Source organism: Halichoerus grypus, chromosome 8, assembly GCF_964656455.1.
Source record: "Halichoerus grypus chromosome 8, mHalGry1.hap1.1, whole genome shotgun sequence".
Classification (NCBI taxonomy): Eukaryota; Metazoa; Chordata; class Mammalia; order Carnivora; family Phocidae; genus Halichoerus; species Halichoerus grypus.
This window is the reverse complement of record NC_135719.1, coordinates 141734422-141756000: the sequence shown is the minus strand read 5'-3', so window position 1 is coordinate 141756000 and position 21579 is coordinate 141734422. Positions and strand designations below refer to the sequence as shown.

Sequence of the window (21579 nt, the reverse complement as noted above, 5' to 3'; positions counted from 1 at the left end):
AGCATGCCCTACCGTATGATCCAGCCATTACATTCCTAGGTATTTCCCCAAAAGAAAACAAAGCATATGTCCATCCAAAGACTTCTTTATAAATGGTCATAGCAGCCTTATTTCTAACATCCCCAAACTAGAAGTAACCCAAGTGCTCATTAAGGGGTGGGTAAACAAACTGTGGTATGTCTGTAATATGGAATACTACTAAGAAATAAAAAGGAATGATCTACTGATATATACAACAGCATGGATGAATGTCAAAACAATTATGATGGTGGAAAGAAACATTAGCAGAAAATACTATATATGAACAAATTTATATAAATTCTAGTTGCAAGCTAATTTATAGTGATAGGAACTAGATTAGTGGTTTTTGGGGACCAGAGTAGAAGATAGGGATTACAAAGGGGCACAAGGAAACTTCTGAGGGGATGGAAGTGTTTGGCATTTTGATTGTAGCAATGGGTTCATGGATTATCCGTATGTCAAAATTCATCAAATTGAACACTTTATATATATATGCAGTTAATTGTATGCCAATTATATACTTCAATAAAGTAGTTGTGGTTTTTTTGTTTTGTTTTGTTTTGTTTATAAAGATTTTATTTATTTTTTGACAGAGAGAAAGAGAGAGGGGGAACACAAGCAGGGGGAGTGGGAGAGGGAGAAGCAGGCTTCCTGCTGAGCAAGGAGCCTGATGTGCTCGCTCCCAGGACCCTGGGATCAGGACCTGAGCAGAAGACAGACGCTTAACGACTGAGCCACCCAGGCACCCCAAAGTTAGTTGTTTTTTGAAAGGCTCTCACATGTAGTTTTCCTTCCAGTTCATAAAAGAGATTTCAAAAGATCAGGACACTTCTTTAATCATTTAGGAAGAAAAACAGCAGTGTGAAATTGAAGGAAATGACTAATAAGTAATTCATAACAAAGCCCAGCTAACACTGGTCAGGAATAAGTATGTATGCGTGCATGCAAAAACAACGTACCATTTCCATAAGAAGTAGTTCTTCTCTTTCTTTCTCTTGATCCAACAAATCTTTTTCATAAAACTTTTTCTGAAACTAAGTTTAAAGTTTAAAATGAAATTATAAGACATTATGATAAGCTTCTGCCAATTTTAAAATATTCTTTCAGCAAAAGGTAAGGTGTGTGCTTACCGCATCCATGGACATTTCCATTCTGTCCAGCTCTAACACGGTCTGTAAGCAAAGTTGTGAAAATTATTCAGCAGTAATTAAATTAAACCAACCAATCATTTCTCAAAAAGACTCCCCTTCCAGAGGGAGGTTCAAAGAGGAGATTTCTCTACTCTGTGGAAGGCTAAATTAGAAAATCTCTGAAGTTCTTCCCAACTTTACTCTGTATTTTTAACCTCCGAAGGCCAGGATCCATTTGCACTTGTAGAAGACTTTGACCTTAAGAAGAGCAAGTCTCCAGGGATACTGTGAACACACTAAACACACACAAACTAACAAACTTCTAATAACTCCCAGGGCCACTTTTCTCTGAATTTTCAGAAATACAAGATAATTTTTGAATTTTTAATTTTTTTGACAGGGAGAGAGACAGCGAGAGAGGGAACACAAGCTGGGGGAGTGGGAGAGAGAGAAGCAGGCTTCCCGCTGAGCAGGGACCCCGATGCGGGGCTCGATCCCAGGACCCTGGGATCATGACCTGAGCCAAAGGCAGACACTTAACCAACTGAGCCACCCGGAAGCCCCAATAATTTTTGAATTTTTTAAAAAAACTTTTAGCTAACTATAGATGAAGCAAACTCTCATTTGGCTTAAAATCCTTAGTTCCTTTCCGCAGAAACTTTTGACCATTATGACATTCTAACCACTAAGACTTTGCCCCGAAAGTATTTCTTGATTTAGTATTTCTCTTTCAGAACACATTAGTCTGAAACAAATTGTTTCAATCAAACAACGGTCCATCTAACCCAGGATTCTAACTCTGATAGAGGACAGTACTTCTCTTCAGGAGTAACTCTGATGGCCCCAATAAAGTACATTTATATATTCTTATGCCCAAAGCTAGCCATTGCAAATGTAATATTATTTGAAGCCTTATTTTTATGCTGAAATTTCTGAAAATATTAGTTTATGCCATGAAATGTCCCTTTTAAATACAATTACTTCCCATCTTAAAAAACTGACTAGCATAAAGCCATGCCATTTTTATCCCGAAGCTCTGTATAGCTTCCTCAGAGGTTCCCATGCCAAGATTTCACTTTGATAAACATTAGACTAAAGAATTTTCATGGGATTGGTTGACTTCCTCATGTGACATATACCTAAAGAGCTCTAGTCCAGAATAACCCATTGTAGATTAATAATCCACTAATTATATCATTTTTGTCCCTACTTATATGGTCAGTTTATCTTTTGAGTTAATAAATTCTTTCAAAAAAGTAACTAACCCTCTTAGGTTTATTACTTTGAAAGTTAACTCTATTGCCTAAACTTTTGTAATTAAATGGTAAGAACAGAAATATCTGGTATAAACAAATACATGTAATATATTTTATTTATATATATATAAACATATTACATACTATAATAAAAACATTACATACTATATATACATATATATTACATATTATTGTAATATATACATATATATTACATATTACATACTATATATATATATATATATATATATATATATAGTATGTAATATGCTTTTAGATGTAGATGCATGTCCAGACTCTGGGTATTTCTGGTTAGTTTAGTTGGCAAAAGAGGAATTCACATTTCAGTAAAACAAGAGTATACTAATTAATAGTAAGTTGTCAAATCACTTTATTAAAAAGTTCCTTGTGTGTCATGGAACACTACATCAAAAACTAATGATGTAATGTATGGTGATTAACATAACAATAAAAAATTTTTTTAAAAAAGTTCCTTGTGTGACATCTGGCAATGATCTCTAGAAACAAAAGGAAAAAAAACATCAAAGGATTCTCTTTTTTTTTCTCATCATTGATGCTAAGTTAAAGACATTAATAAATTAATTCCTCTCATTACAAATCACGAAGTTGAAGTTCACATTTAGATTCGTAAGAGTACCCACTTTAATTCGACTTAATCTTATAAAAATATTAGTTACAAGTTCAGCAAAAAGTTGTTTTGTTTTTTTTTTTAAAGATTTTATTTATTTATTCATGAGAGACAGAGAGAGAGAGGGGCAGAGGGAGAAGCAGGCTCCCAAGGAGCAGAGAGCCCGATGCGGGACTCAATCCCAGGACCCTGGGATCATGACCTGAGCCGAAGGCAGACGCTTAACCATCTGAGCCACCCAGGCGCCCCAGCAAAAAGTTTTTGAAGACTATGAGGTATTTTCAGGTTTGACTTCACTAACCCAAATTTTTACTTTTAGTTTCTAACATCCCCAAACAATCCATATAAGATCCTGTGCTAAAACAAAACAAACAAAAAACTCGTAAGACACGATGTTACATTACTGAAAAAGGAATGCACTCAGGGTAAGAGATCTATATTCTGGCCCCAGCTCTGCAACTTGCTGATATGATCTCAAGCAGACATTTACTATCTCTAGGCCTAGAGCTTTTGAAGCAAAAATCAAACAGATCACGAAGGCCCTTCCAGGGCTGAATTTCTATGAAGTGTGACTTCCCCAATTTTACCAACAAAGTCTTCCTGGATTATAATCCCTTATAAATCAAGTCTGGTGGATGAAGCATTTGGTTGACCAGTATTTATTAAGTACCTCAAATGTCCCAAGCTCACTCTCATGGCGCTTGTATTACTAGTAATAGAAGCTGAGTGTCTGAGTGCCCTTTGGAAGGAACTTTACGAGCTGTAGCACACACATCAGCCAAGTCAGTTACTAATCCTACTCTAGCAACAATGTAAGTATTTTAACATACTGCTATCCTGTCAAGTAAAACAGGGAAGCGAAGATTGACACTCTCTTCATGCAAGACATGCAGACATGGTGGTAAGAGTGATACTTACTCTTTTTACAATAGCCAGAACATCCTTATCTTTTTCTTGACAGAGGAGTTTCCTCACACACATTTCTAACTGCTGAAGTAGATGCTTATCTGCAGGGATCTTCAGGGTAGATTTCACTTTGGGCAACAAGTAGCAAAGTTTCATTCTATAATAAATTAAACAGTATTTGCTTTTGAATGCATTTAATAACTAAGAATAATAGTAACATGACATTGAAAGAAAATTCAAACTCCGGATAGCGGATAGCGTGGGAGTTTATTTACCGTGTAGCAAATGTTTATGGAGTGCCTGTGATGAGTCAAGCATGCATTATTCTGGGTGCGGAGATACAACAGTGAATGAAACCAACAAATCCTCTGCTCTTGTGGAACTTACACCGTAGTATGGGGTAGGGAAGAAAGAATACGGAAATAAGTAAAATGTCTATCAGACAGTGCTAAGTGCTGTGGAGAAAAAGAAAGCAGGGAAGGATGAGGGAGTACCAGAGGAGGGGTGTTACAATTTTAAAACACGTGGTCATAGAGGGTTTCAGTGAAGGTTTCACTGAAAAGATATGATTTAAGCAAAGCCTTAAAGAAAATGAGGGAACAAGTAATGTGAACATCTGGAGAAGAGCATTACAGGCAGGGGCCTGCAGTAGCGCATATGCCCTATAGGGGGAGCTTGCCTTGGCTGTCACCCCAAATTGGCCCAAACTTGCAACAGGAGGCCAGCTCGTTCAGGGCCTTGTAGGCCACGGCATGGAGCCTCGCTTTTCCTTTGAGCACCATAAGAAGCCATGGAGAATTTTGCACAGAGGAGTGAAGTGATCTGACTTAAAATGGACAGAACTTCGCCAAGCCAACTTTGAGTTATTTTTTCTTTAGTCTTAGAAGATCCATAAATTAAGAATATCTACTCAACCTTCTCCTGATGTCAATGTGTGTATCCAAGTGTCAGGAGAAGCCTGCCAGTCTGGCTTTGACTACTGCCCTCTCGACCCATTAAACAAAAGACCTGAGACAGTTAAAAAAAGATTATGCTTCCAAGTCCTATTGAGGCTCATTAACTAGAACTACTAGGAATTTCAAAGTAAGTATAAATTATTTATTTGTCTTTTTAAACTGACTATGAAAAAGATTTTGCATGTTCATTATATAAGTAGATATATTATAGAAGATAAATTTAAAAGTACAATTTTTTCAAGTATTATCTTGGATTGGTACCATACCTCACATTTGCCACAGGATCATGTGTCAGTTCAATAGCAGGTAGAAAGAAATATTTACAGAAAAATGATTTGGAAAAGATCTCTATAATAAATTCACAGGTATCCAAAAATCGAAGTCTATTCCAGTAACTTTTTCCTTGGCCCAGTTCTAGAAACAACAATAACAAAAAAGAGAAGTTTAATTTTTCCTACACAAAATTGTATGTGACAAAATCAAACACACAAAATCCATGACAGGTTTCTTTGTATCCACAATTTGTTTAGCAAATACAAGAGGTAAGAGAAAAAAATCATATTATACACTCCAGATTTGTAGACTTCCAAAATAATGACATCTCAAAAACCAGAAAAAAAAGTAATTTTTAAGTACTGAATATATAAACTATTTTTGATCACCCATTATGTGCTGAGTACTTTAAACGTATTATCACATTTAATCCTGAAAAGCAACCCAATGGGATAAGCATAGATTTATCCTCCTGAGAGGAGATTCAGAGGTTAAAGTCACAGAGCTGGTTGGTGCAGAGTTGGAATTCAAATGCAAGTTTGTATAATTTCAAACTTTGAAGTTATATTTGATCAATCAAATTAACTGCTTTCTTTGCCTCATTTTCATAAGAATGCTCTAAAGTGGTTTAAGTCATACGTAAACACTGTATTACTGACAATAATTCAGGTTAACATTTAAAGGATTATTTTCTCCCTAATTACACAAATGTTCAAAAGCAAAATTCTTAATATTTAAATCCAAACAGAATCTCGTTACAAAATAAAACTGATTCTAAATGTGTGGTCCTATCACTGAAAAATGAAAATTAAAACAGAGTAAAAAAGAGAAAGATTAAAGTATACCGAGCATAATTTTTCTTAAATAGAATTTTATATACTCGTGGTGATCCATACTTAAAATGGTAAACTCCAGTAACTAGAAAATCCCATTACCTACCTATGCTGGAAAACAGAGTTTAATGAAAACATTAAGACATTATGGTCAAAGCAAGTATACAGTAATTAAAAAGGATATATAAGTGTGTGCCACTATTTCTAGAATTAACACTCCAACTAAAGGTTTTTATCTTGATTTTAGCCCTTAGTAAATTAAAATAAATTTGCATTTGTTAATTGACTTAATTTTTTTAAGACATTATGAACCACCTAGGCTTACCAGATTCATATTTATGTGTACTATCAACTCTACTCAAGGAAACAAACCAAAAACCCCCTCATTCTGTTAATATTTAAAATAAAAACATAAAATAAATGACTACATTCATGGATATTCTACTCATATTTTAGTTCCAAATGCTATTTCATCAGGGTAGAAACTAGACTTTCAACATAAATTTAATTTCTCAAGTGTAGAAACTCACTAAAGAAGGCCCAGACCAATTATTACTTCCATTCATCACAGACTGATCCTGTCATATAGATTTCTAAAACCAAAAAAAATTAACCTCCAAAACTCAAAGACAAACACACTCCAGATATTTACCAATATCAGCTTAACTATTCATGGCAAAATTGATAAAGTCAGTCAGAGCTAACTAAGGCCAGTTTACTTTGTTTTTCAAAATGAGAGGCAATGATTACTTACGTTCAATTAATTTTTGAATGACCTCATGTCTCTGTTCTTGTTTACGATTATAACGCAGAAAAATGCATAGAGTTCGTGAAGCTGCCTTTTGAACAGGCAAGACATTCTTAAAGAAATAGGTAAGAAAGACAATTAAATCAATCTAATAGCATAATTTTGCTCCACAAATCAATTTTCAGTTTTGGCTAAAAGCAAGAGCAATGTTGTCTGCCTCTCAGATCACTGTGTTAGTGTCTTCTTAATTTAATGTTAATATCACTCAGGCAAATCAACCTAAGTATCACATTACAAAGTTAATGTAGTTTGGCACGGTCATTTTCAAATCATCCCGATCTGATTTATATTTGACTATCCTTTCTCTGCCTGAAACTTCAGCTTAAGTGACATTCTCCCCCAATACCTCTCAGCCACCCATTCTCTTAGCCATTCCCTGGACAAATATTTGCAAGAACATGCCCTGGGTCAGATACATCACCAAAAATGTGCCACTTCTAAAATAGAAACCTAGAGATCCCATGATCAGGTATACTTTTCAATCTTTCTGGTTTGCTTCTGCCTCTTCTGCCTCAGTGTCATTCATTGAGATCCCTGGTCCATACCACAGATAAAACTTAGAATCCAAGGGACACCGTGTCAGTAACTCTTACTAGTGTTCTATATACTCCTTTGTCTTCTGAATTTCTGTCACACCACTGGGCACAATTAATTAATTTTAAATGAATTCAATCATCTATCTTTCCTGGGTTTGGGTTCAGATTACATATTAGAGAAAAATCTCTCAACCAGATATATTGTGTCCAGTATAAAATTCATGTTCACCATCTTGGCTTACATAAAAATACTATAATATTTAATTCTTGAAGATTCAGAGTATTATAGTGCTATTATAGGACCCTTGAAATTCAAGTAAAATAAAACTTTACATTGCTGGGAGTGTGTTGCCTGCTACCTCCTCTCGTGTTTTATACAAGCTATTTCTCACTATTGAGTATTATTCTGTGCATTTTTAATGTGTTAAATGTAAAAGGAGAATATTCACTATGAATTAGAACAGAAAGTTTAAGAAATGTGCATAAACAGAAGCATCACAGGAATTTTAAAAAATGAATTTTAGATAAATGAACTAAATAAAAACATGTTACTCTTTTCTTTCATTTTGTGTATTCTAACAGAATTTCAAACGCAAAAATACTAGTCATATGAAAATATGTATATTTTGGTTTTTGGTGCTATTGTAATGGAATCGATTCTCTAATTTCTCTTTCTACAGTTGCATTGCTAGTGTATAAAAAAGCGACTGATTTCTGTGCACTGATTTTTTTTTAAAGGTTTTATTTTATTTATTTGAGAGAGAGTGACAGTGAGAGAGAGAGCACAAGAGGGGCTAGGGTCAGAGGGAGAAGCAGACTCCCTGCCGAGCAAGGAGCCTGATGCGGGACTTGATTCCGGGACTCCAGGATCATGACCTGAGCCGAAGGCAGTCGCTTAACCAACTGAGCCACCCAGGCGCCCTTTGTGCATTGATTTTGTATCCTGCCACATTACTGAAATTGCTGTATGAGTTCTAGTAATTTGGGGGTGGAATCGTTTGGGTTTTCCACATAAGGTATCATGTCATCTGCAGAGAAGGAGTTTGACTTCTTCTTTGCCAATTTGAATACCTTTTATTTCTTTTTATTGTCTGATTGCTGTTGTTAGGACTTCTAGTACTATGTTGAACAATAGTGGCGGGAGTGGGCATCCTTGACATGTTCCTGATCTTAAAGGAAAGGCTCTCATCTTTTCCCCATTGAGGATGATATTCGCTGTGAGTTTTTCATAGATGGATTTTATGAACTTGAGGAATGTTCCCTCTATCCCTATACTCTGAAGAGTTTTAATCAGGAAAGGAAGATACCTCGGAATAAACCTAACCAAAGAGGTAAAGGATCTATACTCTAGGAACTACAAAACACTCATGAAAGAAATTGAAGAAGACACCAAAAGATGGAAAAACATTCCATGCTCATGGATCAGAAGAATAAACATTGTTAAAATGTCTATGCTACCCAGAGCAATCTATACCTTCAATGCCATCCCGATCAAAATTCCAATGACATTTTTCAAAGTGCTGGAACAAACAATCCTAAAATTTGTACGGAATCAGAAAAGACCCCGAATCACCAAGGACATGTTGAAAAAGAAAAACAAAGCTGGGGGTATCATGTTGTCTGATTTCAAGCTATATTACAAGGTAGTGATCACCAAGACAGCATGGTACTGGCACAAAAACAGACATACAGACCAATGGAACAGAATAGAGAGCCCAGATATGGACCCTCAACTCTATGATCAAATAATCTTCAACAAAGCAGGAAAAAATATGCAATGGAAAAAAGACAGTCTCGTCAATAAATGGTGCTGGGAAAATTGGACAGCTATATGCAGAAGAATGAAACTCGACCATTTTCTAACACCATACACAAAGATAAACTCAAAATGGATGAAAGACCTCAATGTGTGACAGGAATCCATCAAAATCCTAGAGGAGAACATAGGCAGTAACCTCTTCGACATCGGCCACAGCAACTTCTTTCAAGATACATCTCCAAAGGCTAGCGAAGCAAAAGCAAAAATAAACTTTTGGGACTTCATCAAGAAAAAAATCTTCTGCACAGCAAAGGAAACAGTCAACAAAACAAAGAGGCAACCCACAGAATGGGAGAAGATATTTGCAAATGACACTACAGACAAAGCGCTGATTTCCAAGATCTATAAAGAACTTCTCAAACTCAACACCCAAAAAACAAATAATCAAGTCGAAAAATGGGCAGAAGACATGAACAGACACTTCTCCAAAGAAGACATACAAATGGCTAACAAACACATGAAAAAATGTTCTTCATCATTAGCCATCAGGGAAATTCAAATCAAAACCACACTGAGATATTACCTTACACCAGTTAGAATGGCAAAAATTGACAAGGCAAGAAACAACAAATGTTGGAGAAGTTGTGGAGAAAGGGGAGCCCTCTTCCACTGTTGGTGGGAATGCAAATTGGTACAGCCACTTTGGAAAACAGTGTGGAGATTCCTCAAAAAATTAAAAATAGAGCTACCCTCTGACCCAGCAATTGCACTACTGGGTATTTACCCCAAAGACATAGATGTAGCAAAACGAAGGGCCACACACACCCCAATGTTCATAGCAGCAATGTCTGCAATAGCCAAACTGTGGAAAGAGCCGAGATGCCCTTCAACAGATGAATGGATAAAGAAGATGTGGTCCATACATACAATGGAGTATTACTCAGCCATCAGAAAGGATGAATACCCAACTTTTACATCAACATGATGGGACTGGAGGAGATTATGCTAAGTGAAATAAGACAAGCAGAGAAAGTCAATTATCATATGGTTTCACTTATTTGTGGAGCATAAGGAATAGCATGGAGGACATTAGGAGAAGGAAAGGAAAAAGGAAGGGGGAGAATCGGAGGGAGAGAAGAACCATGAGAGACTATGGACTCCGAGAAACAAACTGAGGGTTTTAGAGGGGAGGGGGTGGGGGGATGGGTTAGCCTGGTGATGGGTATTAAGGAGGGCACGTACTGCATGGAGCACTGGGTGTTATACGAAAACAATGAATCATGGATCACTACATCAAAAAACTAATGATGTATTGTACGGTGACTAACATAACATAATAAAACAAAATAAAAATTTTAAAAATATGTATATTTTGTACCTCACAGTATAACATAAGTTATCTTTTGGGCCAGAAATCAGAGATAAATGTAATCATATCAAAAACACGTAGAGCCAGCCTGAATAAGTTGTGACAATTGGAGCACACCAATAATCATCACAGTTGATTAAAACAATATTTAATATTAGAGAATGAGCCTGAAAGAGAGAACAAAACCAAAACAAAACTCAGTTGTCACCACTGGAAGTGGTTCCTACACCAACTCCTAGCTCTGAAAATTGATCATAGGAGGAAAAAACTAAAGATTACCTGAGGAAATATATTTCAGCATAATCAGATTAGCCACATGGATGAAGCAAAGCATCTCTTCATAGAAGAATGGCATGAAAAATGCAGAAGTGATAGAATTTTTAAAAATCACTCCTCTGCAAGTTCTAATATAAACAGATTCAGGAAGGATCATCAGTGGATGCTAAACCTAATGGGTATAAGGTTGATGAAAAACTGGTGTTCAGAGTGTTCAAAGTGTCAGCTTCCAATTACAGGGCACCTTGCAAGGGAGAAAACATAATTTTGCAGTGGGCTGATAAAACGGTCACCACTGGAGAACCACTCTGAGCTCACTTACAGAGGAACACGTGTCCAGAGATGATGCGATATAAAATACAAAGCAGCATCTGTGAAGTATTCTTGCCAAAAATGTTTAACCTAAAACTCAGCAAGTCTTTAGATCTAATTTTCCGTTTACAAGAAATACTGAGAATAGGTGAACAAGCTAACACCATGAAACAGCAATCTGACAAATTCAGAATTGGAATATTCTACAGGATGATGAAGTCTCTTCCACAATTCAATGTCATGAAAAAGTGGGAAAAGGGAGAAAGGGAGTCTGTCCTGAATTAAAAGACAATTAAGAGTTGTAACAGTCAAAAGCAATAGCCAAAGGATCTTAATTGGATCCTATATGGAATAAAACAACTATAAAATATGTTTGGGGAACACAATGTGAACTACATGGATATGAAATGGTATTGAAGAATAACTGTCCATTTTGCAAAATGTAATGATTATACTGTGATTATATAGGAGAATGTCTTTTTTTAGAGATGAACATTGCAATCTTTAGAGAGATAAAATACAATGACATCTATAATTTAAAATTCCTCAGCACAATGAAATAGAAAAAGCGAATAATGGCAAAATGTTAACAACTGTTCGGTCTCGCTGGGTTCTACATGAAGGTTCATCACAGTATTTTCTTCGCCTCTCTGTATCTTTAAAATTTTTTCACAACAAAAGAAAAAAAAGTTAATGTCATTCCTCAAAATCTTCTAAAGATTTTCCTTGTTTCAGAGAATAAAAGCTAGATTCCGCATCACGGACCAGGCACCCCCCTACCTCATCTCTCCACCACCTGCCACCCTAGCTTCCTTGCTCCTCACGCAACCACACTTTCTTTGCCAGACCGCTTGTCCTTCATCCACATGGTAACTCCTTTACTTTGTTCAAGCCTCTGCATGAAGCATACTTGATCAGAAAGGATGTTTCCCTGACCGCTATCTCCACAATAGCATCCTACTACCTTCTGTCATGTTCCTCACCCTCTACCCTGCTTTACTGTGCTTCACTATACTTTTCACCCCTGACATACTCTAGGTGTATGTTGCTTTACCACCGGTCTCCAGTAGAATTTCAGGTTCTGTGATAATACACCCTTTGTCTCTTTTGTTCATTGCTGTATCCTGGTACCCAAAATATAGTAGTGCTTAGCACATAGTAAGCACTCAATAAATTTTGCTGAATGAATGAATTATGACCATTAGGTGTGGAATTAAAAATATAAATCTTTCTTTTCTCCAGAACATCCTCTTTGATCACGGAAAATGTGCTATAATAATCATGTATCTCCTTCTAACTATGGAATTACTGCCTTGTAAAAGAAAATAGTAAAACGATCTCTTAGGCTTACAGGTACTTTGTTCGCACTCTATGTTGTAAATCATTTCTCTTTCTTGATAAGAGAAGTTAAAAATATGGAATAATTATATATTCTTAAGCTCTGTAAACACAGCATGCCTACTAACTCATCACGCTGAGATAAACAATTAAGATCAAACCACAGCACTTACCGGCATCTGTAAATATATCACTCATCCTGTTGTATTATGTATCCTGATACCACCACCCTTTAGAACACAAGCTCTGTTAAGAGAAGGAGTCTGTCCGTCTTAATCCACTCCTGTATCCCTCCCTCCTCAAACAGTGCCTGACATAGCAAGCAGGTACTCAAATAGGTAATTTCTGAATAAAATAATTCATTAATTCTGCTCAATTTTATGTGAAATTTCCTATGTGGCACACTCATGCACTGTCCTCTGGTAAGGGAGTCACTGATGTCATTTCTTAAGACTATTACAGCTATAATGTAACCTTCATGCTCTAGGCTTTGCTTTGATGAATGAAATTAACCTGCAGAGTGTCAGTTCATGAAATGTATGCCTGTTTTCTTACTTAAGTTGTAAATGACACCAATAACGTTATTTTTTTTCTTTTTAATCTTTGAAGCTAAACCTGATTTTGGTTTTCTGAAATGGCTACAAGATCTCATTATCTCCCTTTTATTGAGAACAATGACACTATTAAGCACCTTTTCAACAGTTTCTAAAATGTACATGTTATATGGAACTTTTTCATACTTCCAAAATGGTAGGAAGACATCATATTAAATGTACAGTGAACTGTAGGCTAAATAAACCTCTGAAATTTTTGTGAAAAAGGTAGACAACTTACTCTCTGGGGGATATGAGTACAGAACTTTTCCTTTTTTTTTTTTTTCCTGCTTTTGACTCTAATTTTAAGGTTATCCATAGTAGGCCATCATGTTTTTAATATAAGCTTTATCTGTTACACAGCCACTTTTTAGAGGTACTTTAAAAGAAAAAGCAACTCCACTAAGATTTAGGGATTTACGGGATGTCTGGCAACATGGCATAGTTGAGGTCAGCTCTGAGGCCACGACACATAAAAGGTGGATATCAGAGCAAGAGGGACTTAGCAGTCGAGATCACAGACTCCGGCCAACCTGCCTTTTGAGAAGAACTATATCAAGTTTGAAGTGAATCTGTTTACACTCTCCTTGGCAACATATGAAAAAAGGGTAAGTAAAGGTACCACCCGTTCATTCTTCAACCCAGCTACATAGACAATGTTCAAAAATAAGCATTACTGAAGAAGCACGGGGAAATCTGAGTTTCCCCCTCGGGGATCTGGGAGGATAACATCTTTCCAGGGCAAAATGGAATAAACAAAGTTTGTTGTACTATTTTGAGAATGGGAAGAATTTGGTAATTCCAAAATCAAGTGTGAGTTCAAAAGATTTAGATAAAAGGTACTGGGCTCACATTTGTCATCATGATTGTGAACATTCTTTGTAAGAAACGATAATAAATCTGATCACTTGATATGATATGCGGCAGACAGGCATATTTTTGTAGTAGCTTCTCATGAGTTCTCCATTTCAAGGAGGCTGCTGCTCGCTGCTCGGCAGCTGTGAGGGCTGGGATCAAGTCAGGCAGAGATGATAACTGAAAAAAAAGCACATCAGAAGATTGATGATAATAAATCAATTGCAGCATTCAGTCAAACTATTCAGTCTTACAATACATTGGGGAGAGGAATATTCTCACTCACTTCAGAACCTAGGGGGATCTTAGTTGTCACAGGGAGGTAATTATCTGGCAAAATCAAACACGTTTCAAAAAGATCCATAAGTAAAATTTACGGTCACTGAAAACAAAATTTTGAAATAGAGAATGGGACTCAATCCTTCTAACTAAAGTAAAATTTCTTATATTTCGCTGTTGGAAAATTTTGACCTACATTCCTACTCTTCTGTCCTCACCAGATGCTATTCTTAGAATAATAATTAATGCTAATAAAAACTGGAAATATGAATGTAAACTCCAAGGACAATAAATAAGAATCATGGTAATGGAAGAATTGTAGGGAAAAATTCAGGCTGTTGAAGCTCCAAGAGACACTTACTAAGCCACCTGCTATTATGGGGCAAGCACTACTTTAAATGTTTTCCACACATTCTCTCATTGATTCCCCACAACCAACTCTATAGAGAAAGATCATATTTAAAACATTCAGGAACGTCTTTGATACATGGGATTTACCTTATTTTCTTGAATACTGCTTTCTCCACCAGTAGACATAAGTTCAAGGATTTCTGGAAGATGATCTATAAGAGCATCTAGTACCTTTCAATAGAGATATCAATTACTGTTATGGCAACTACTGTTTTTCTAATCTTAGGTTAGCCTCATATGTCAATTTCTGTGCAGAAATAGTATTATTTACCAAACAACATTTAGGGAGTTTCTATTTTCTTACATTGCCATCTTCTTGCTGGAACATTTTAGAAAAATAATCAACTGCCTTGATCAAAACTACCTTTGAAAAGAGATTAGTATATCTGCCCCTTGATATTGTTCCAATAGTCTAGATCTGAGACAGCTACTTCCATACAACCAATATGCCGAAAACTGCCTCTCAACTTTTAAAAAGCAATTTAAGTAAGATAACCCCCTCAGCAACGTGTAAATATTGATGAGTTGAGCTAGCAGTCATTTGGGTGAACAGGATATACTAAATGCAGCATCAAAATAAAGTATTTCAGTTTTCCCAAATATATTCCCTAAACAATGCTGAGAGAAAAAAAAAAAAGATGTAAAATGTGATATAAAATAGGATTGCAATTAAGTAAAATAAAAACTTTTTCATAGCAAAAAAAAACTTAAAAATATACCAAAACAGAAACAGTAATTGGAACTAAAGGTATCCTTTTGTTTGTCTATTTTTTGGCATGTCCTAAATTCTTAATAAACAAATATACATATATATTTTAAAACTGAGTATTTTTTTAACAATCTCAATTTCCAGTCTATGATACAACTGCACCTTGTCTTGACGCTTTTGGGGCTAGTCAGCTGAAAGAATTCATGCAATTCCTAAGAAGTGCGGGGGAAGAGGGGAAGGGCATTGATAATATTCAGACTTAACATGAAGTAAAAACCAAAGAGTAAGAAGATATTACCTCCAGTGATTCATCTTGTAATAATGTTATTAGTTCTTTATGTATTAAATACACTCCAGAATTCAGAAGTTTAGATACCTGAAATGGAACAATAAAGTCTCTCAGATTTAAAACTACTAGACATTTAAAGGTTATAATAATATTTTACAAAACACATCCCTGTTAGATACTTCTTCTAAAATGAAACTAGGTTACAACATAAATGTAAAAATTAGATTTCTAAAAAATTAATTGCATAGAAAACCAGCTTTTTAGTCTGCTTTGTAACACTCTGGAGTGTGGACACAGGAGGGTGGGAATGTCAGTGCCCACATGGGCGCAGAAAGTACAGGATGGATTTATCAGTCATAATTTTCATGTCACGAGCAGTAAGTCCATGGACACCTCTAGCTCATATTTTAAAGTCTTACAGCAGTCAACAGGGTCTGACAGGACATATGAGCATTCATCCTGCTTCAGCGCCTCCCGAAGAGGATAAGTACTACAGAAGGTCAGTGTGACACAGGGATAGAGGGGACTCCTAAGCAGGCAAGACACCGAAGATTTTTCCCGTCAAAGACTTTAATCAGCACAAGAGGAGTTGGAAGGGTCTAATCTAGCTCCCCTGTGAACAGTCTTTTTTCTTCCTCCAGGCAAACTCAGAACCCACAATGGTAAATTCACCAGTTTCTACTTCATCTTTTTTTTTTCTTTTTCTTTTTTGGGCTTGGTGTTTTGTTTGTTTGTTTGTTTGTTTGTTTTTACATATTGGGCTTCTGGGTAAGATTTTATTTGCGGGGGAGGGAAGCTTCCTGGATAAAGAAAATGTTCTAAAAAACTCTGCTCTACAGGGCTGTTTCTGACTTGTTCAAAATATTTTCAAAATAATATGCTCCTGAAAAACAAGAATAAAGTTAGGACATGGTAAAATAACTATCAGAATTTAACAACAGCACTGTGAGAAAAATTTAAATCCACCAATGGATTCTCACTACTCAAAAGGATAAACCTAGACTAGCAATCTATTTTATGGAGTATCAGTAACAGCCTACCTACATGGTATGATTGAGAGAACAGGGCAACTAGCCACCAAAGAGCTAGATCAATGATCCGAACTCACTCACTCCTACCAGTAAAGTATTTTTATGGACACATTTCAGATGTTTATTAACATATTGTGTCCACTATAAAACACACAAAAAATGAAATATTAAAGGGATGAGATAAAAATGAACATAAGTAAAAACTCTAATATTATATAAATATTGCGTTCTCAGATACTAACCTCATGAAACCATCTCTGGAGACCATTCATCTAACAGACACGCACAGTAACCAAGACTACATGCCCACTTAATGCACAGTGGAGACAGAGTTCACTCAGCTAACAGTGCCCTCTGTTCTTTCCCCTCCTCCAAAAGAATATTTCTACCACTATATTTACAAAGATGACTTAATTGTGCAACACTGGAATTATTTTAATTACTTATACCATTTAAAGGAAATATTTCCTAGATTTTGCACAGTGAACATTTCATTCATACCAGAAAAACTGTTAATGAAAAGAAGCAGAGACTTTCAGCCAACAGCCAAGAGTCTTAAGCAACATAATAATGATGTTATAGGTACCTCGGGCACTTTGAGCTGATCTAACAATGCTCTGCTATGGAATACAGTGCAAGGAAGGGGCTGAAACCTTCTCATTGAGACTAAGAATATTTAGATACCTCTTATAAAGAAAGGAAATATTTTATTATGCCACTTAGAAAGATGTTTACGTTTTGAAGTTGCTAAGTTATAGTTTATACATCTTTACTGCAACTACAGCATACATGTGCTTACTGGGAACCTCTAAGACATACCCAAATTTCAACCTCAAGTGTTAAACAGTTAATAACATTCATCATAAAAGTTTAAATTCAGGGGCGCCTGGGTGGCTCAGTTGTTAAGCGTCTGCCTTCAGCTCAGGTCATGATCCCAGGGTCCTGGGATCGAGCCCTACATCGGGCTCCAGCCCCGCATCGGGCTCCCTGCTCGGCGGGAAACCTGCTTCTCCCTCTCCTGCTCCCCCTGCTTGTGTTCCTGCTCTCGCTATCTCTCTCTCTGCAAATAAATAAATAAAATCTTAAAAAAAAAAAAAGTTTAAATTCACTTTTGCTCTTACATTACAGAGAGTTGCAGTAATAGCTGAACGTAACAGCTATGTTCATGAAACATGATCCATTTGCAGTAAAAACAATAAATGTAGGGCAGCTGGTGGCTCAGTCAGTTAAGCATATGCCTACGGCTCACGTCATGATCCCAGGGTCCTGGGATTGAGCCCCCCTGCTCAGTGGGGAGTCGGCTTCTCCCTCTCCCCCTGCCCCTCCCCCTGCTCATGCTCTCTCGGCTCTCTCTCTCAAATAAATAAATAACACCTTTAAAAAACAATAAATTTAAATAATCTCAATTTTCCATTTATTCTCAAGTTCTTGAGTTTAGACACAAAGTTAAATATAAATATTGTAAAGCCTATAAAAACTGATTTTACTTCCAAAGTTGCAATACCCATATTCACACCACAATGTCTGGCTTAAAGTAAGCACTTAGTACATGAATGGATTAATAAATGATAATTGATTATAATGTGCTTATGTGAATGAATTCTATAAACATACTAAGAGAATTATGGGAATTTTAAAATAACATTTAGGGCCACAATATGCAAGACACATGGAGCCTGTAAATAAACCTTTATAAACAGAAGTGTACACAATATCAAAAAATCATCTAGCGTACACAGGTAGAATTAACAACCAATGTAAAGTCATTTCACTTCTTCAGACTTACTTCATAAAAGCAAATAGCAATAGTGTATCTGACTGGTACTTCAGGGTCATGACAAAGGCAGAAGAATGTAGAATAGAGTTCCATGTGGAAGTTTTTAGGATCAACAAACACAATCATGGCCTGGTGGAGGTGGAAGGGAGAAGATGAGCGGGAAGGAGAGAAAAACAGGCATCAGTACCTAATATTACAATCACTTCGTTTATATTGAAATCATGTCCTTGGAACAGTAATTTAGATAGAGATCATATTTGGAAGATCCAAATGCATGCACATAGTTCTAATTTATACATAAAGATAAATATAAATTACACCAATATTACTCAGTACCTACTGCATATACCAGACATAAGGCTAAGGACGTGTCAAATATGGCCATACTTTTTAATGCTATCTATTCATATATTTTAAAGTTATAATCAAAATGTTTAGTCAGTACAAATACAATTTATTACCGGGAAGTTATAAGCACAGTTCTTCCGGACAGAAATATATTTCTTCTCCTGCTCTAGGATTTGGGGTGGAATCTGATTTTCATTGTGTCCATTTTCTTGTTGCAAACCCAATGTACAGAGTTTCTTATAAAACTCCAAAAATCTCAAGTGTTGATCTGGAGTAAAAATTCCTAAAACAAATGTAAAACCTTTGTTCAACATTTCAATTGAAAACAAAAATAAAGAGAGAAAAGCAAAGTACAATACACACATAATTGGAGCAAAATAGTCAAATAAATGGCTAAAGATCATAAATAAAAACAACAGAGGAAAGGGTACCTATTATGAAGAACTCCCAACAGGTCAATTGTTTCACCTTATGTTAATCTTAATAATATTTTAATTTTAATTTTGATAGTATGACCTACACAATGCAGGAATTACAACTGCATTAATTTCTACAGCATACATCATACCCCAGACCAACAAGTCACTACAATAATAATACATCAGGGCCATTACTGCTATTTACTTATCATAAATATTCTAAAACAGTCTGCAGAAAAGACATGTATATGTTTCTGCAGAGAGGCACTTAAAAACTCAATCTAAAGGATGGCAAAGTAAACTCAAAATATTTTTGATCAATGGATAGGAACTCATCATATACCGTAGTACTTACTTTCAACAGCCTGTTAAGAGTCTACAATATACATTTTTAAAAATGTTTTACTATGCCAGATGGTTTTAACTTAATTTATGCTTACATTAGTATAGTAAGCTAAGAACTGAGTAATATGTTCAAAATGCCAAGTTGTATTATGCTGATTCTAAGCTGAAACACTCACATGATATATTACAGCAAATAGTTGATAAGGGTATACTTACTATGTACCAATAGTTAATATAAATGAGCTTCTATTATCATATGCCAACTGATACATAAGTATAAAATATTCAGAAATTTAAAGGGCCATGCCTACTTCATTCTGTCACTGTTCTTTCAAATAGGTTCTATTGGGGGAAAGTCATTTTTCAATGTGTTCTAAATTATGCTATCAAAAATCTAAGGCCTCTTAAGATTTTACACACTTAAAGGATAGGTTTTACACCTGGAAAGCTGAAGTTTAGTGGCTGAGGTAAAAGAAAAAGGAAAAAATTATCTACAAATCTTGAAAATCTTAAGATATATCATACCATATAGTCCATGGCATAGTTTTCCTAAATGGAAAGATAAGGAAATAAGAATTGATTCATCTGCTTTGAAAGATTTTTCACAAAATGATTTCACTAAGGGAAGTATAGTCTGACTTCTGTCATCTGGAAAACAAAACAAAATAAAACATACTTCAGACCAATCACCCACACTGCACATGTAGAAATTAATATATACACACAGATCCCAGGAAGAAAAATTACTATGTCAGCCACAGAGCAGCAGAAAATTTCTGCCAGCAATGGTGGCGGAGCTGTGGGGGACGGAAGCAGTGAGAGGAGAGTTGAGATCATCAAAAACCTTAATGTCATGCGGAGGAGCTCAGACTTTCAGTGCACCTGTTTACTGAATTTCTTCACTTTCACTTCTTAGAAGACACTTCCTTAAGAAGCTAACCGATTTTTTTTTTTTTTTAAGTAGGCTCCACGCCTAGCAGGGAGCCCAATGCAGGGCTTGAACTCACAACCCTGCAATCAAGACCTGAGCTGAAATCAAGAGTTGGACACCCAACTGACTGAGCCACCCAGGCGCCTCAGAAGTTAATTAATATTTTTAAATATATCTGCTGGCTATAAATTGCTGATATATTAGCAAAATTTACATCTTAATTCTAAATACTCTGAATTTCCCATAGTTCTCTTAAACTTTCAGAAATGCACCACTGCTTTATTAAGGGTCTGACAGGACTAAGTAAAATGCAGCAACGGGGTTATTAGTATTATTATTCTGGTTACTATCACCACAGTTCAGTACCACAACTACTGTTTTAACTAAACAACATTCATTAGACAAACATTTATTGTATTTCATACAGAACAAGCATTATATTAAGTAGAAGTAGAAAGAGGAGTAATACATGGTGTCTGAACTTGAGAAACTCAGACCAGCGAAGAAGCCAAACACAAAAACTATCATAAGACGATGTGATCACTATTTTCATAGTCGTCATAAGGCAGGGGTCTGCACATGTTTTTTGTAAATGTTCTAGGCTTCACAGTGTATTTGTCACAACTACTCTGTCACCACAACACAAAATCAGCTACATAACCACATGGGCATGGCTATGTTCCAATAAACTTTACTTACATAAACAGGAAGTGGCAGAATTTAGCCTGTAGACCATAGCTGGCCAACTCTTGGCATAAGACATTTAGAGAGATATCGGAGAGGAAACTGTATTTGCAATGAGCACTGAAGGAGATGTTGGTTAGGAGGAAAATAGAAGGAAAAAAAAAAACAGAGAGAAAAGAATACGCAGAAAAGCTAGAGGTGTGGGAGAATGGAATATGCCAAGGTAATGACAAGTGGTATTGGAGCATCGCGTACCAGGAGTGGAAGGAATGTCAGGGAAAGCCGAGAACACAGGTCAGACCCAGATCTGTGATAACCGAGTGTGAGCAGTGAGGGGGAAGAGAGCAGAGAGGATGCCAAGGTTCCTAGACTGAATGCCCAGGGGTGCCCCATAATTAGGACAAGCAGATTCATTCATTTGTCTCTTTTCATGCATTATAGTTTTTCCTCCTCTGGCCCATCAGATAGCCTAAATGATTTTTCTGT

General features: G+C 36.1%; 1 protein-coding gene across 2 annotated transcripts in view; it reads right to left on the bottom strand.

The window, feature by feature from the left end:
* Nucleotides 1-21579, bottom strand: part of PPP4R4 (protein phosphatase 4 regulatory subunit 4) — a 101957-nt gene that overhangs the window by 17316 nt on the left and 63062 nt on the right. For both annotated transcript variants that reach the window (XM_036071868.2, XM_078054156.1), the window contains exons 9-19: nt 20004-20126; nt 18828-18997; nt 18376-18495; nt 15568-15645; nt 14648-14731; nt 13868-14050; nt 6779-6884; nt 5185-5332; nt 3975-4119; nt 1152-1193; nt 981-1055 (exon numbers count right to left, since the gene is read on the bottom strand). In XM_036071868.2, the coding sequence (XP_035927761.2) occupies nt 981-1055; nt 1152-1193; nt 3975-4119; nt 5185-5332; nt 6779-6884; nt 13868-14050; nt 14648-14731; nt 15568-15645; nt 18376-18495; nt 18828-18997; nt 20004-20126 (1274 nt within the window). The remainder of the gene's footprint in view (nt 1-980; nt 1056-1151; nt 1194-3974; nt 4120-5184; nt 5333-6778; nt 6885-13867; nt 14051-14647; nt 14732-15567; nt 15646-18375; nt 18496-18827; nt 18998-20003; nt 20127-21579) is intronic.